The following is a 17,101-nucleotide window of genomic DNA, read 5'->3' as shown; positions in this document are numbered from 1 at the left end:
GTGACAATGTCACAGCGTCACGATACAATATCACTACAGCTGTAACATCGCAGGCATTGAAGCGCTTCACTTATTTTCATTGTTTTATACATCAACCACAAATACACATCAAAAACATTTCAAAGTCTCCGATATTACTACACGGGTTCTGTGTAGGTCTCCGATATCAACCTCCGTTATCAATTTTGACCAGGAAGAAAAGTTGTATCAGCATTCAACACAATGGTAAGGATGTTTGGATGAGCACTATTATTCCTGTGTGCGTGCGTGCGTGTGCATGTATGTATGTGTGTGTGAGGTGATTGTTTGTGCGTATGCGTGTAAACCGGGATATTTGTGGAAATGACAGTGCATGTTTCTGGCAAAATGTGAACACATGTAGATAGAATCCTGACACACCCACCCTTCCCATCTCACTTTTAACTTTTTCCTCTCCCAATGTAAACAACAACACTAACAACCACAAAAATGCGTCATTGTTTTGTTCCAGACTAAGTTTGCAAAAACGCAAATCACGAAAGAAAGAAAAATTGTATTAAATTCATTACGCTATGATTAAAGAAAATGCGAAGTGTAGAAAGGGATACGAAAGGGTATTTTACTGAAAGTTGATTGGGCATTGAGCACAAGAGGGTTTACGTGGACATCCTGACGCATTGGATCAGAAGATCAAACACTCAAGATGATTTTCTTCCCCATTTTTTGATTAACAAGAGAGAAAAAAAGATGAATGAAATTCATCAAAAAGTGAAAAGACAACCACAACAACCAATTCTAATTTGATTTCTTACGTTATCCAATTTGTTTTTAATGAGCACCTCCTATCATCTCTTTTTTGAAAGTGTCTTCCAAATTCATGTTGATGTCAACTTTAAATGTTTTGCCATTTTTTGATTTCAATAATATTTTTCCATTCGATGTCCATGCAGAAAGAGTTGCAGAGTGGTTTTGTGCGTTCATTAGTAGGTTATAATTCAGTTTGGTTAAGTCTTCACCAATCGATATCCCACTCTGTTTCAACTTTCTCTGTTTCTTTAGCACGCTTTTCTTTTTTTTGCCGAGAGTAGAACCTCACCAAGATGGGGCGTAGTTTACCAGTTCCAGGACGACCCGAGCAGTGAGCCATTTCTATGTCCTCTGCAGCCACCGGAATACCCACCTTGTTGGTGAAGATCTCTGTACATTTTTTTACACAGTCTTCAACACTTTCGCCTTTTCCCTGAGTTTCTTCCTTGACACCAAAAACACGCACGTTCCACATACGACCGTGTTGTTCCAGGTCATTCTGCGCCCATCTATAGTTCTTTATCTCAGTCTTTTGCTGTTCCAGTTGACCACGTAGGCTAAAGTTTTCATCTTTTAATTTTTTTACTTCAGTGTTTAATTTGTCCTTATCTGTCTGAAGTTCGAAGATAACACTTTTTAACCAGTCTATCTGTTCAGTTAGATTTGCTGTCAGTTTGTCCATATCGTCACGTATTTGTTTTACGTCTTTCTGAGTATCCACCAACATTTCTAGCTTTTTGTTGATTTCTTCTAATTTAACCTGAAGAGCCATGTCGTTATCTTCTTGTGTACTATTTTCACTCACTTGATGTTGTTTCTTCTTGTTTTGCCTTGTCTCTCTGGTCTCCGGACTCTCACTCAGTGAAGGAAAACTTTCCCGTGTCTTCTTGTTTTGCCTTGTCTCTCTCGTCTCCGGACTCTCACTCAGTGAAGGAAAACTTTCCTGTGTCTTCTTGCTTTTGCCTTGTCTCTCTCGTCTCCGGACTCTCACTCAGTGAAGGAAAACTTTCCTGTGTCTTCTTGTTTTGCCTTGTCTCTCTCGTCTCCGGACTCTCACTCAGTGAAGGAAAACTTTCCTGTGTCTTCTTGTTTTGCCTTGTCTCTCTCGTCTCCGGACTCTCACTCAGTGAAGGAAAACTTTCCTGTGTCATCTTGCTTTGCCTTGTCTCTCTCGTCTCCGGACTCTCACTCAGTGAAGAAGAACTTTCCCGTGTCTTCTTGCTTTGCCTTGTCTCTCTCGTCTCCGGACTGTCACTCAGTGAAGAACAACTTTCCTGTGTCTTCTTGCTTTGCTTTGTCTCTCTCGTCTCCGGACTCTCACTCAGTGAAGAAAAAAACTTTCCTGTGTGTTCTTGCTTTGCCTTGTCTCTCTCGTCTCCGGACTCTCACTCAGTGAAGGAAAACTTTCCTGTGTCATCTTGCTTTGCCTTGTCTCTCTCGTCTCCGGACTCTCACTCAGTGTCTTCTTGCTTTGCCTTGTCTCTCTCGTCTCCGGACTCTCACTCAGTGAAGGAAAACTTTCCTGTGTCTTCTTGCTGCCAGTCTTTCCGAAATATTTTGACACAGAGGTGCTCACTGCGCTGACTGCCACAACTGTATATTTTCAAAACGGAGGGTTCTTTTCCAGACCAGTGTAAAATTAATTGATGCCGCTCTGTCTGGCCCTGAGTCTTGAAGGGCTCAGCCTGGAGAAATGTGCAAGTGTAAACATCCTCTTTATTATATATTGTATTGTATTGTATTAATCATTGTTATATTAGACAATGATAACGAATTGTATGGTGTGAATGTACATGTATATAAACACACATATATATATATATATATATATATTTGTGTGTGTGTGTGTGTGCGTGTGTGTGTGTATGTATGCATGTGTGTGTGTATATATATATATATATATATATATATGTGTGTGTGTGTGTGTGTGTAGAGAGAGAGAGAGAGAGAGAGAGAGAGAGAAAGTGCAGGTAAACAACAAAACAATTTTTCCGTCGTTAAAGAATTTGACTTTATAAAGATGCGGAGATTGTATGGGGAGGAATGAGGGCTACTACAGCCACCCTTCAAAGACAGCAAACAGGGGCCATTTGATTTCTCTCTTCTCTTTGATCTTCAGGACACAGCCTGACAGGAACAGTTTGAACCCGTGTGGACTCAAACGTACATTATCTCGGCAATGGCAGTGAAGCATCCTATGTTGTACGTGATCCAGAGTCACCACTTAGAATTGAAAGATAAGATAGATAGATAACTAAGTAAAATGTTAGTGGAGGGAAATAAATCCAGGCAGCTAACCTGTTTCATAATGGGAACATTTTTTTTTTTAAAGATGTTTTCAATTAAAAAGGAGTGTTTACATGATATATGATATGATTATATGTATGGTGTGGTCCTTCTTATCCTTGGAATACTTGCTTTGATTTACTGTAATTGTGTCAGATTTTTCTGGGTGTTTCGTGGAGGGATTTTATTATTATTATTGTTATTATTATTGTTGTTGTTGTTGTTTTATTTTATTGACTCACTTGTGTAAACAAAGTGAGTCTATGTTTTAACCCGGTGTACGGTTGTGTGTGTGTGCGTCCGTGTGTCTGTGTGTCCGTGGTCAACTTTAACATTGACATTTTCTCTGCAAATACTTTGTCAGTTGACACCAAATTTGGCATAAAAATAGGAAAAATTCAGTTCTTTCCAGTCATCTTGTTTAAAACAATATTGCACCTCTGGGATGGGCACAAAAAAATAAAAAAAGAAAGCCTAATTATATGCAAACTGCATTTACTGTTATATTTATATTTTTTGTATTCTCTAAACGTGGCACTCTGACCTCTTATTCTGACACAACAACAAGAGGAGTCATTATTATCATTTTTTGTTCAAACAGGAACTTCTTTTGCTAAGCATGGAATTTTTATTTATTTTGCAAACGTTTTGGTGCAGATAGTAAAAAAGGGAAATTACTCTGTAATTAATGCTAGGGGACTTAATTTATCACAACTGAGTCTTGAAGGCCTTGCCTCTCTTGTTTTTTTTTTTGTTTTTGTTTTTTTATAATAAAAATTCCATCTTTAGGTGTACAAATTTGTCACAGAATCCCTTAATGGAGTTTTTGGAGATCAACATTTGTATGTTTTGTCTGTATCATGGTGTGTTTTCAGCTGATAGGCCATATACAGTCGGCTGGGCTCTGAACTGAACTGAATCTATCACCAAGTCCTCCATAACTGCATGATATATAAAAACCTATAGTGCCGTAGCCCACCATGGTCATGTGTATATCCACACAAAAGAAAAATTCAAACTGATTGTGAAAAGTCTTAGAATTCCGTGTTTATGTTCAGTTTGTTATAGAAACAGCCAGCATGCACTCACTCCTGAAATCCGAAATATCTAGTAGAAATGAGTGAATATTGTTAAAGAAACTGAACCCCATGTATAGAGAAAAAATCTTGATCAAATCACATGACTTATATTACTATTATTAGGTGGGGTTTTTTGTTGTTGTTTCGTATTTCTTTACTTACTGGCTTACTCTCACTTCAGATCAAATTATCACTTTTTTATCAGTCTTTTTCCCATAGTTATGATTGTGACCTCATGTTTTAAGTGCAGTTATACCACTATTTTTCATCCTTTCTCTGCCTGTATGTTTTGAGAACTCCTGTAATTTTTTTTAAATTTTTTTTGCCTGTGTATGGCTTTGATGTTGAACTGTTCATGTTGTTTCAGTTTGTTTGTTTTTTTGTTTGTGTGTGTGTGTGTGTGTGTGTGTGTGTGTGTGTGTGTGTGTGTGCATCTCATATATCCTAACTCTGTCTCGATAGGCCCTATCTCTCTATAATATATATCATAATGTATACCCATTATGAAGAACTAACACCACACTGACAGCTGTCCCCTCATGAATGTTCTTTAGGTTTAATTTTCATCTCTTAGGACTTCACCAGGAAAATTCCTTTGCCTTTTTACGTGAACAGTGGCTGCATTCAGTATGATTGTATACACATTCATACTTACATGCGTATATATCTTTAATTCAGTTGGGAGTTTGAGATCTTTCCTGTTTTTTGTTTTTTTGTTTTTTTTTCAGCCTCTTTTTGTGTGTGATTTTTTGTGCAGCACACTTTTAACTTTTCTCATTTCCTTGTTCAGTTAGACAGAAAAGCATGGGTTCAAAGTTTTCACCTGGTTTTTGTTGCAGAAAATGTTTATTGGTAATAAGATTGTTAACTTTTTTTTGTTTTCCTTTTTACACTGTTATGGAATTAGTACATTACAATTTTCCTCGTGTGTTGGTTACCCTCGCTTTGTCAGATTGTTGGCACCAATCATATCAGAGCCACTACATTGTATGTTTTAATGATGTTCCTGTGATATTCTTTTTTTTCTTAAAGAAATTTTGAAAAAAAGAAAGACATACCTTGTGGAAACACTTAAAAAAACCCAACAACAACCAGTCTTTGTGGTTCATGTCAAGCTGTTCTTGAAGTGAAAATAGAATACTACATTAAAAGGAAAATGCTATGCAAAGTCAGAACAATAAAAACATTGTTGTTTGTGATTGACCACTGTGTTTATTGAGTTATTCATATTTGTTCGATAAGAAAGTGTGTGTGTGTATGTGTGTGTGTGTGTGTGTGTGTGTACGAGAGAGAGTGAGGGTCTTCATTTTTTTTCATAATTACTAAAACAACAACAACAACAACAACAAAACAACAACTGCACAATATGTAGGTCATGAAACATTTAAGATATCCTCGTTTTCCCTTTCTTCTTCTTCTTTTTCTCTCCTGCCTCTTCTTCGGCTTTTTTTTTTTTCCTCTTACCTCCACACTTCTTGTTTTCCTCCAACCTCACTGCCACCCCTTCCCCAACCCCCTTCCCCCTCCCCCCTTTATTTTATCAAAAAAAACAAACAAACAAAAAAATTGTCGCTCCTCTCCATTCAGGATTTCAGCTCTTACTTTTCTCTCTTATTCATGTACGTATTTTAATAAAGTACTGAAAAACACTTATTTCAAAAATGTAGAAAATCTGAAAAGGTGGGGAAAACAGTGTCCATCACCTAAAATTCAAGCGGTCTTTAATTTTTTTTTTTTTTTAATATTAACTGAAAGGAAAAATTTGCCAGTGATATGAACGTGAAAAGATACATTTGGCAGCATGTTGAAGGATTGTGCAGCCTCTTGTGGTAAGTCTGATACTGGACAATGATGATTATGATGATTTATGCGCAAACATTGTTTGGATACCGTTACAAGAGATGTGGGGAACTGTGTTCAGTACACCATTATCGGAGCGACTGCTGGCTCCAAATAGTAAATGTATGCCTCTGCTCCAGATGTATTGACTGAAGCATGTTTTGTCCCATTCTGAGCATGTGTGTGTTTTGGTTCATTTTGGGTGTGGGTGGCGTGTAAAGTGCGCGCGCGCGTGTGTGTGTGTGTGTGTGTGTTAAGTGCAGCATGTGTGTGTGTGTGTGTGTGTGTGTGTGTGTGTGTTTGGGAGTGAGTGTGAGAGAGATAATTCATAACTATTTTTTTGTTTCGTTTTTGTTTGTTTTTCGTGTGTGTGTGTGTGTGCGTGTGTATGTGCGTGCGTGTGTGTGTGTGCGTATGTGTGTGTGTGTGTGTGAATGGTTTTACGAGTGAAAACACGTGCATGATACATACACTGGTACAGAAATGTATACATGCACACGCATTATGTACATATGCATTCATGCATATGTAATACATACATACACACAGGCTTGCATACACCAGTACAGGCATACATAAATACATACAATGATACTGTACAAACATAATACATACAAGCATATATTTATGTACAGTCACACACACACAAACACCTGACCTGATGTTAACGCGGCGACAACCCCGTTTGCAAGGAGATGGGGGAAGGGCAGGATTCAGCAAAGTCCTTCACATTAGCTTTGGATGTTCCCCAAGCTTAAGTCGTTCCCAATGTCCAGGATTGCACTAAGGAGGTTGGCTCAGCACCTACTGTACGTCTAGACCCTTTCCACGTGTTGTAAATTATAGACATACATTTGGAAAGATTTGTTGTCGTCACGAGAAATCCTGTCACCGTTTTCGAAGTCTCTGCCATGGTGGTATCAGTTTCAAGATGTCAAAGAGTGTGAACTGATCACAATACGCTGCGCCAAATCCGTGTTAATTTTTTATTTTATTTTATTTATCAAGTATCTGGCGACAAATGGCTATCCATGGTTGTACACCTCCAGCAATTCCATGTACGCACTTCGATCTCCGACTGTATTGCGGCGTCCACTGATTCCAGTTCGACCCTCAGAACAGCACATTCGAATAGCAAAATCAGTACAAGGAGTTCGATTTGCATTTCAGGGAGATAGCCTGCCTAGTTTTCCCCATCTTGTCGCCAACCAAACTCTTCATGTTTCTGGCACTGCACATCATTAATTGTGTATCTAGACAATCTACATAGAACTTGCCTGCCCACTAGTCCCTATGTATTGAACTGATATAACTCACCAGTATAAACTATGAAGTGCAGTTTTTAGCCTTGTCCATGCCCTCCGTGGAAATTGTGCATGTGAGCTTCAGTTTCAGTGTCAAGCGTGCGCACTGATCAGTATACGCTGCACGGTCACATCTGCTGCCACACACACACACACGCACACACGCACGCATACACACACACACACACATACACACACACACGCACACACACACACACACACACACACACACACACACACACACACACACACACACACACAACAAAAACACCCCACCCACCCCCCAAAAAACAACAACAACAACAACAACAACAACAAAACACGACAACCAACCAAACAAACACACCCACACACATCTCTAACAAACGCCTGGTTATTAAGTTTTCTTTCTTCGTTTCTCTTTCTCATTGCTCTTTCCTTGTTTCGTAACGGGAGGTCTTTCCAGTCTTTTAATGACGATTTTCTGGCTAACGTAGGCACACCAGCCCATGTATTTACAATCTATTTTGGGAGTTGGTTTTTTTTTCGTGCAACAGTATTTGTTCAGCTTTCTACTGGAACAGTATCTCTACACGCTGCTTTAGAAAATTTGTACATGTAAGGAAAAAAAACTACCTGCAACAGCTTCACATTCGTCCAGTCTTTCAACGTTTTCTTAAAAGCTGTAAAAGTAACAGGTTCATCTGCACTCATGACTGATTTGTGATGTGATAAGAAACTCTAGAGTGAGCTGGACAGTACAAGGTCTTCAGAGAAGGAGCCCCCGTCAGACAAGTGTTTCGGCCCTTAACTCCTTTCACTCTAAGGGGGTCGGGCTGCACCCAGGTCATGACTCCTGGATGCCCTTGTATTTCCTCCTCGACCAGATCCAGCTGGAACTCTTTTCTGCTGCTTCTGCCATTGTCTTGAGAGCCCTTGTCCTCTCTCTGCCAGAAATCGACAGCTGTTTCATGAGGCTGTAGGCAGATGCGCTCACAAACCCTCTTGCACCAGTCTCTACGGCGAGGACTTTGGCTTGGAAGCCAGATTCTCTCAGGCTGCTGGCTAGACTAGCATACTTCTCGGTCTTGTAGATGCAGGCTTCCTCCATTCTGCTTTCGTATGGCACAGTGAGCTCAATCAGAATCGCTTGTTTCGTTGCCTGGGAGTGTAGTACTGTCAGACCTCATGCCGCTCTTGCTGATGATTTCTGGGTGTCTCTTCCCCTCTGGTAGGTCAACTGTGCATTCCCAATCTTCGGCACCGTCAACCATCCCACGTTTCCATGCTTTGGAAACTTTGGATGCTGTTCCTGGCTAGACCCTATTGCCTTCTGCAGAGCGGAACTCTACTGAAACTTCTGGTGGGGTTGGTGCTCCTTGGACAGTGCTCACCACGTGTGCAATTTCTTTTAGCACTTGGTTGTGCCTCCATGTATACCGTCCTTGGCTCAATGCCGCTTTGCATGAGCTGAGGACATGTTCCACTGTTTGTTTGCCATGGCAGAGTGGGTACACAGGGTCATCTGCTTTCCCCCATTTCACCAAGTTTGTATTCGAGGGAAGGAGATCGTGCACAGATCTTAGGATGAATCTGATCCTCAGAGGGGCCATGTTCCACATGTCGCTCCAGCTGAGGCTCCTTTGGAGTGCATTTTCCCATGTTGTCCACTGTCCCTGCTGGACTTGCTGGACTGCCTTCTGGACTCTTGTATCATCCTCTTCCTTCTGGCTCTCCTGTATGACCATGTCTCTTTTTGCTTTCCCCTTTGCCTTGGACCACCATTCCATCTTTGTCGATCCCAGGCCCTGTCATATACACTCATGACTGATTTGTCTCTTACCGCTGCAGAACTCCGCAGACGACAATTTTCTCAGTTATCGTGTTACTCTTTTTACATTGAAGTTAACTGCAAGTCGAGGTTGCCGCCCTGTGTAAGATTTGCACACACATGGTCGCAGAGAGAAGAGACAGTGAGTAAATACACGAAGAGACAATGAATAAATGAATGAAATAATACCAAACACAGCATAACTGTCGAAATGAAAGTAGGGGTTCTTGAGAGAGAGACAGACAGACAGACAGACAGACAGAGAACTCAGAACTCTGAAACATTTTACTGCAAGGCCACTGGCCTGTTTGCAAAGGAGGTACATACATACATGTAAGGCCAGACACTACAGTCAAATAATGACTTTTTCTCTCTCCAACTTAAACTATTCTTTTGTTGTCTGCCAGATGTATTATCACTTGTGGATCATAAAATATGTTATTTTAGAGTTCTGTGAATACCCGCTGCTATGAGAACTCATCACAATGGCCGCCAAACAATGTATTTAACAAATGGAGTATGTGGTTCATGTGGTGCATGCACACATTTTCTGTTATATGGACTTGATGCACAATGACATTATCTTCATTTTGTCATAATATTTTCTTAATTGTTCAATTATTTGATTTTTTTATGATAAAAAAATGGGTAGCGCGAAATCCTCAAAATTTACAATGGGTAAAAAAAATTGAAACTGGTATAAATCAAAACCTAGAAAGTATTTTCAAACCAACTCATGAAAAAAACTTCAATAATATGTTAAAAAATAATCATGCAAAGTGTCGAATTTAAGTGTTTACTCTTTATTGAACAAATACAGGTAAACATGGACAGAGTGTTGTAAAAAAAAAAACCCAAAAAACTGAGAAAACAGCAATCAAAAGAAAAGAAAAACACTCACTAGGTGTAAGCATGATTATCAAATGTGAGGTCTTTATAGCCTTATGACATGATGGGACAGCATCTAGACAAGGTACCTACAACTGAAGAAGTTGAAATATACGTAGACAAAGAAGTTTTTTTTTCTCTGACAAGTCAGTGTGGTGAAGGCCCACACACAAAATACCCAGAACTAAAAGGGGGATGCGATACAAAATTTCTTAACTGAAAAGTAGACAAATGGAGACTTTAGCTCGTAACAGTTCCTGCAGTTACGTTTGTCTTTTTGTCATTTCTTCTTCTCTCTTCTTTAAGGCGTAATACATAAAGATAGGGCGAGTAATTAGGCTGTTTTCATTTTGTAAAAGTAACGCTAAGTTTGTGTGTTCATTTATGTTTCTGAGAATTTTCACTCTGTTTTTTTTGTTTGTTTTGTTTTTCCTGATTAACTGATACATTGGGCATACTAACAAACAATGGCGTTCGTCTTCAACAACTTTACAGAAATTGCAGAAGTTTGATTTTTCTGTGCATCTTATGTGCAAGTTTATAATTATCGCTTATGCCTAGCCTAAATTTAGCAAAGACAGTACGAAACTTGATGATAGTAATGTCTGAGATATATTTTTCTGGTTGCGACAATGACTTAAAACAGCGATATGTGGAGTATGTATCACTTTCAGAACTTTATTTGACCAGTCTTGTTTATAACAGTCTATTATGCGTTGTTTAATGACTAGTATGAATGTGTTCAACTAAACATCAGAAAACCCATATATATCTCAGTAATGCTTGACCGTGCTGACCCAGTGGCGCTTGTCCATCTGACTTTCTGCGTTTTTGATATTTATGTTTTTATACATTTCAGAAGCTCGTTTTGACAGTCTGGCAAGATTTTGTTTTTGTAGCTTGAACCAGTACCGGATTATCTTAATTGTACTTTCAGCAGAAAATGGGTACCTATCTAGTTCACCATACACACATCAGATTGAGAGAGAGACAGAGAGAATAATGATAATAATAGCACTGCAACGAGGGAATTTCCTGTCAAATTTTGTCCATTCCTTTCGCAATTAGTATACATATACACATGCATTTGCACGCAAGTTAGTGCACACACACACACACACACACACACACACACACACACACACACACACACACACACACACACACACACACACACTCGGAACAATTCGCAGTTGTTGTTTTTGGGGGGTTTGTTTGTTGTTGTTTTTTTCTTCTTTAATTCATAAGAAATTAAAATGAATACATTTTTTTCTACATTAAGTTGATTATACGTAATGACTAGCAATATTACAAGAAATAACAATTATTCACGATAATACAGTAAATAACAAAATATGTACATATTATATACACACCATAAACTTCATCGAATCAGCGACATCATTCCGTGAGCGTTTTCGCTGGACCCGGCTGATGAACCAACGATCATCATCGCACAAAGCTGACATCACACCAGGGTTGGGGCGAATGAGCGATTTCAGCAGCCCCGAAAACGGTGTATGGCTGCCTAAAAGGCGTGGTTTAAAAAAAACCAAAAACAAACAAACAACAAAAAAACCACAAAAAACGGTAGTACTCGTACAAGTTCACTTGTACATACGAGTTAACCTTGGAGTTGCAGCTCATGAACAAACTTAACGTTGAAAAGATGGCTTATTAAACCCAGCCCTCTTTTTTTTTTCTTTTTTTTTTTTTTTTGACATTGCTACCTCATGCTTCCTTCTAGCCCTAAAACAAACAACAAACAAAGTAGAAAACTTTTTTTTTTTTTAGTCGTGACATAATACAAGGATATTATTTTTTTGTGTGAGTGCATGGTGGCCACGTGGTAAAAAGTATGCGTCTGCCTAGGAAACTCCGGAGATAATCTGAGCACACGGGGATCGAACCTCACACTCGCTAGTATTTTCTCCGCCTTCCATTAGACATTGAGTGGTGGTCTGTAAGATAGTCTTTCGGGTGAGACGATAACCCGAGAGTCCCGTGTGTGTGTGTGTAGCATGCACGTAAAAGAACACACGGCGAAAAAGGGGTAACATGTCCTGATTTTGTGGGAAAAGTCCACTTGCGGGCAGAAAAAAAAAAAAAAGAAACAGAAAGAAAAAAGAGCGCGCTGGAGCTGTATAGGCTAAGTATCGACGCGCTCTCCCTGCGGAGAGCAGCCAGAATTTCACACAGAGAAATGTGTTGTGACAAAGAAGAAGTAATTACCATTTTGACAGTCTAAAATTACAACAACAAAAAAAGAAAAAAGAAGAAGAAAAAAAAGAAAGATGAAAATCAGAGCAAAGCAAAAAGAAGACAAAGAAAGATGTGAGAGACAGACAGAGAGACAAAGACGGAGAGAAAGACAGAGAGAGAGAGACAAAGAGGGAGAGAGAGGGAGAGACAGAGAGGGAGAGAGAGGGAGGGAGAGAGAGGGAGGGAGAGAGAGAGAGAGAGAGGAGGAAGGGAGGGATAGAGAGAGAGGTAACAGATAGATAAGATTTTTTTTTTTTTAATACAGAGAAAGACATACAGACCGACTGACAGATACGTATTCACAACAGGTTGCCTATTGGGCTGTGTGTCATAAATAGCAGTCCAACTGTTTTTGCTAAAATCCTCTTCTAAAATTCCGCATGAAAATTCACTTTACATTGTCATCAAAACATGACGGGAAACTGAAACAACTGTTTTTTTAACTAGAGAAACAGGCACATCAAGGCATGCATAGAAACATATTCACAGTTCTGTAGTAATGCGATGTGAAGTGATTTCTTTTTCAACGTAAAATTCAAATTCTGGACAAAGGATGGTTTAAAATCTAAAGCCAAGATTACACCTTTAGGACTGATTTCCACTGAAATCTGAGTAGCCTACCTATACACACAGTTCACATGTGAATGCATGCGCGCGCATACACACAGTTTCAGTTTCAGTTTCAGTAGCCCAAGGAGACGTCACTGCGTTCGGACAAATCCATATACGCTACACCACATCTGCCAAGCAGATGCCTGACCAGCAGCGCAACCCTAGTCAGGCCTTGAGAAAACACACACACACACACACACACACACACAGCAAAACAATCAAACAAACAAAAACACAACAATGCACAAACAAATCCAGCACCAAACAGGAACAGTAACTAATACTTTTACAAAAGTGCACACAACTCAGATCAAGTCTTGCTCTGCAACACTGGCATTAAGTTAGATACCTTTATAATATATATATATATATATATATATGCTTCAGGAGCGAAAACAGAACATAATAGAACAGAATACTTATTGTCGTGAAACCCTAAGGTTTATATGACACAATAAAAACAATACTATGAAACACTTCCAGTTCGTTGTGCATAATATCACGAAATACGAAATAGGCGTCATCAAAATTAATTGATGTCTAAATAAATATCAAGATTATGTTAAGGATGTAAATTAAGAACTTTTTTTTTTTAATCCAGTATTTGTTCGGTCTCGTTCAATGTTTAAAATCTCCTCGCATAATAATTTGGATACATGACACGATCAGTATGTACACGAAACTCCAAGGGAATCTAATACAGTCGCACCTCGGGAATGCTCTCCCTGCATTCTGTATCGCCTTCACTTGATCAAGGCGTCTTCTCAGTGTCGTCAGACTGGGTGGTGGTGGTGGTGGTGGCAGTGGCTGTGGGGGAAGAGGGCGGGTAGGGGGAGGGGGTGATGTAGCTGTCAGCGAGGCAGAATGGAGGCAGCAGGAGGAACATGGTCTCAGACACCCTCTGCCCCATCTCCCTGGAGCACTGCGTCCACAGAGGACCCCGCAGACACTTGACGATCCCCTCGGCAAAGCTGCGACACACAGGTCAACAAAGTGAGGAGATTTCGCTTTTAACCAGAAGAAGAAGAAAAGAAACAAAACGAAATTTTATTTCAACCAGGAAAATGAAATAAGCAATTTACATGTTTGTTTGTTTTTCCCCACCCAGCCCTTACCATAAAAACGCCAACCACAAACACACACACACTCAAGCAAATATCAAGTACAAGAAAAAAAATCAAAGTACTAAATCGAGAAAAAACAAAGCGGGTTGGGGGAAAGGAATATATATATATATCCATAGACCACTATCAAGATCACACATACACACTCACTGCTCACGCACTTGGGAGAGAAAAAATACAAAGGGAGAAAGAAAAGGGACAGAAATATTCTAATACAGCCACCGAAGAAGAAGAAGAAGAAGAAGAAGAAGAGGCTCAGTTCAGTTACAAAACGAGGAGTCATAGCGTTCGGACAAATCCATATACTCTAAACCACATCTGCTTGGCAGATGCCTGACCAGCAGCATAACCCAGCGCTCTTAGTCAGGCATTATATATATGTGTGTGTGTGTGTGTGTGTGTGTGTGTGTGTACCTATCAGAGTGGATTTCTACAACAGAATTTCACAAGAGGACAACAACACTCTCGTTGCCAAGGGTTCTTTTTCAGCGCGTCAAGTGCGTGCTGCACAAGCGACCTCGGTTTATTGTCTCATCGGAATGACCATACGCTCAGTTTTGATTTTCCAGTCAAACGTGGAAGAAAGGGCGAGAGTGGGATTCGAACCCTTACCATCACGGACTGTCTGTATTGGCAGATGAGCGTCTTAACCATACTGCAACCTTCCTTTCTTTAACCTTAAGACCTTCCGTCTTAACATGTGCTGTATTTGTAGAGACAGAGAGAGAGAGAGAGACAGAGAGAGACAGAGACAGAGACAGAGAGAGAGAGAGATTCAAAACCTTTATTACTCAAGGATAAAGATTTCAGGCATTGCCTAGTCTTCCAATCTGTCCTTGTGACAACACAAACAACAATAACGACATGTCACGACGATAATAGTGTTGGTAAATACTACTAGAGACAGACACACACACACACACACACACACACACACACACAGATACACAGGCACAGGCACACACACACACACACACACACACACACACACACACACACACACAGGCAGAATCGGAGACAGAAGCCTCCTCCTCCACACACACCCCCCCACGCCCCCACCCCACCCCCCAAAATAGAAGAAAAAGAGACTTACTCGCACGTGACTTTCCTGAGCTTGGCGTGGTCATTAGGGCTGGTGAAGGCCATCTGCATGCGGAAGGTGTGTGTCCGCATCAGGTAGCACGTCATCACAGAGTTGGTGGAGCGAGACAGGCATTCAAAATTTCTCTGGAACACTGGTGGTGAAGGACAGAAAAATAATGAATCATACATGTGATCAAGGCAGGGCAAGGCAGGGCAGGGCAGGGCAGGGCAAGGCAGGGCAGGGCAGGGCAGGGCAGGACAGGGCAGGGCAGGGCAGGCAGGGCAGGGCAGGGCAGGGCAATGCAGGGCAGGGCAGGGCAGGACAGGCCAGGCAGGGCAGAGCAGGACAGGGCAGGGCAGGGCAGGGCAGGGCAGGGCAGGGCAGAACAGGGCAGGGCAGGGCAAGGCAAGGCAAGGCAGGGCAGGGTAAGGCAAGACAGGTTAAGGCTAGGCAAGGCAAGGCAGGACAGGGCAAGGTAGGGCAGGACAAAGCAGGGCAGGGCAGGGCAGGGCAAGGAAGGGCAGGGCAAGGCAAGGCAAAGCAAGGCAAGTCAAGTCAAGTTTATTACCTCCAAAGAGAAATTCACACGTGGTCAGAATACAAACATTAAAAATGCATTTAAAAGGGGTATGGTGTGAGCATCCACGCACACACTTTGCATACACATACTTGCTCAACATTTTAAACAAAAAAAGTCAGTTTAGAAATACTATATGAAAAAACAAAAAACAAAGGTGAAACCAAGCAAGACAGAAAAAACCCCATAAAATTACAAACAGTGAAATTAACACCTTTACAGTAAACTAACCAAACATCTCAACTTGAATACAAAGTCAGCGTTAAAAAAAACAAAAACAAAAAAAAACCCCAAAACAAAACGAAAAGAACAAACTCCACCCCCCCCCCCATTCACCCCCCCGCCCCCCGCGCCCCGCCCCCCCAAAAAAATCCATTCCACAGCAAAGCAAGACAAGGCAAAGCAAGGCAAAGCAAGGCAAGGCAAGGCAAGGCAAGACAAAGCAAGGCAAGGCAAGGCAAGGCAAGGCAAAGCAAAGCAAGGCAAGGCAAGGCAAGGCAAGGCAAAGCAAGGCAAGGCAAGGCAAGGCAAAGCAAGGCAAAGCAAAGCAAGGCAAGGCAAGGCAAGGCAAGGCAAGGCAAGGCAAGAAGTTTATTTCATGTACCCCGTGATGGTATTGAAAAACTGATTACGCACATAGATCTTTTCACACACGCCATACACGCGAAACGAGTGATGTCCCAAGAAAAGCCCCCACTCGAGCAAACAAGCAACACACACAATAACAAGCCTTTTTTTCTTTCTTTTTTTTTTCTTCTTTTTTTCCCTTCTTTTTGTTGCTATCAATAGGCAAAACTGTTGTTCCCAAAACACAAGGCTAAATCCGAATGATTATGATGTTCTGTAATTTGTGTCATTGCTGAACTGAATAAAGTTCAAGGAGAAGTACTCTCTCTCTCTCTCTCTCTCTCTCTCTCTCTCTCTCTCTCTCCTCTCTTCTTCGTTCGTGGGCTGCAACTCCCATGTTCACTCGTATGTACACGAGTGGGCTTTTACGTGTATGACCAATTTTTACCCCGCCTTATAGGCAGCCATACTCCGTTTTTGGGAGTGTGCATGCTGGGTATGTTCTTGTTTCCATAACCTACCGTACGCTGACAAGGATTTACAGGATCTTTAACGTGCGTATTTCATCTTCCGCTTGCGTATACACACGAAGGGGGTTCAGGCACTAGCAGGTCTGCACATTATGTTGACCTGAGAGATCGGAAAAATCTCCACTTTTTACCCACCAGGCGGCGTTACCGAGATTCGAACTCGGGACCCTCGGATTGAAAGTCCAACGTTTCAACCACTCGGCTATTGCTCCTGTCATTTCTCATTCATATTCACACACACACACACACACACACACACACACACACACACACACACACCCCCAACCCCCCTCACACCACCATCCCCACACCCAACCCCATACCCCCCCTCTACTCCACCCCGTCCCCTCCGC

At 41.0% G+C, this 17,101-nt stretch overlaps 1 protein-coding gene across 1 annotated transcript in view; it reads right to left on the bottom strand.

Moving 5' to 3' along the window:
* Nucleotides 1–13,034: 13,034 nt before the first annotated feature.
* LOC143285108 (uncharacterized) overlaps nt 13,035–17,101 on the bottom strand; it is a 27,779-nt gene continuing 23,712 nt past the window's right edge. The window contains exons 5-6 of the mRNA XM_076592321.1: nt 15,084–15,225; nt 13,035–13,837 (exon numbers count right to left, since the gene is read on the bottom strand). Of these exons, the coding sequence (XP_076448436.1) occupies nt 13,618–13,837; nt 15,084–15,225 (362 nt within the window). The 3' untranslated portion in view covers nt 13,035–13,617. The remainder of the gene's footprint in view (nt 13,838–15,083; nt 15,226–17,101) is intronic.

Source organism: Babylonia areolata, chromosome 8, assembly GCF_041734735.1.
Source record: "Babylonia areolata isolate BAREFJ2019XMU chromosome 8, ASM4173473v1, whole genome shotgun sequence".
Taxonomy (NCBI): Eukaryota; Metazoa; Mollusca; class Gastropoda; order Neogastropoda; family Buccinidae; genus Babylonia; species Babylonia areolata.
This window is presented reverse-complemented; position numbering and strand designations above follow the sequence as displayed.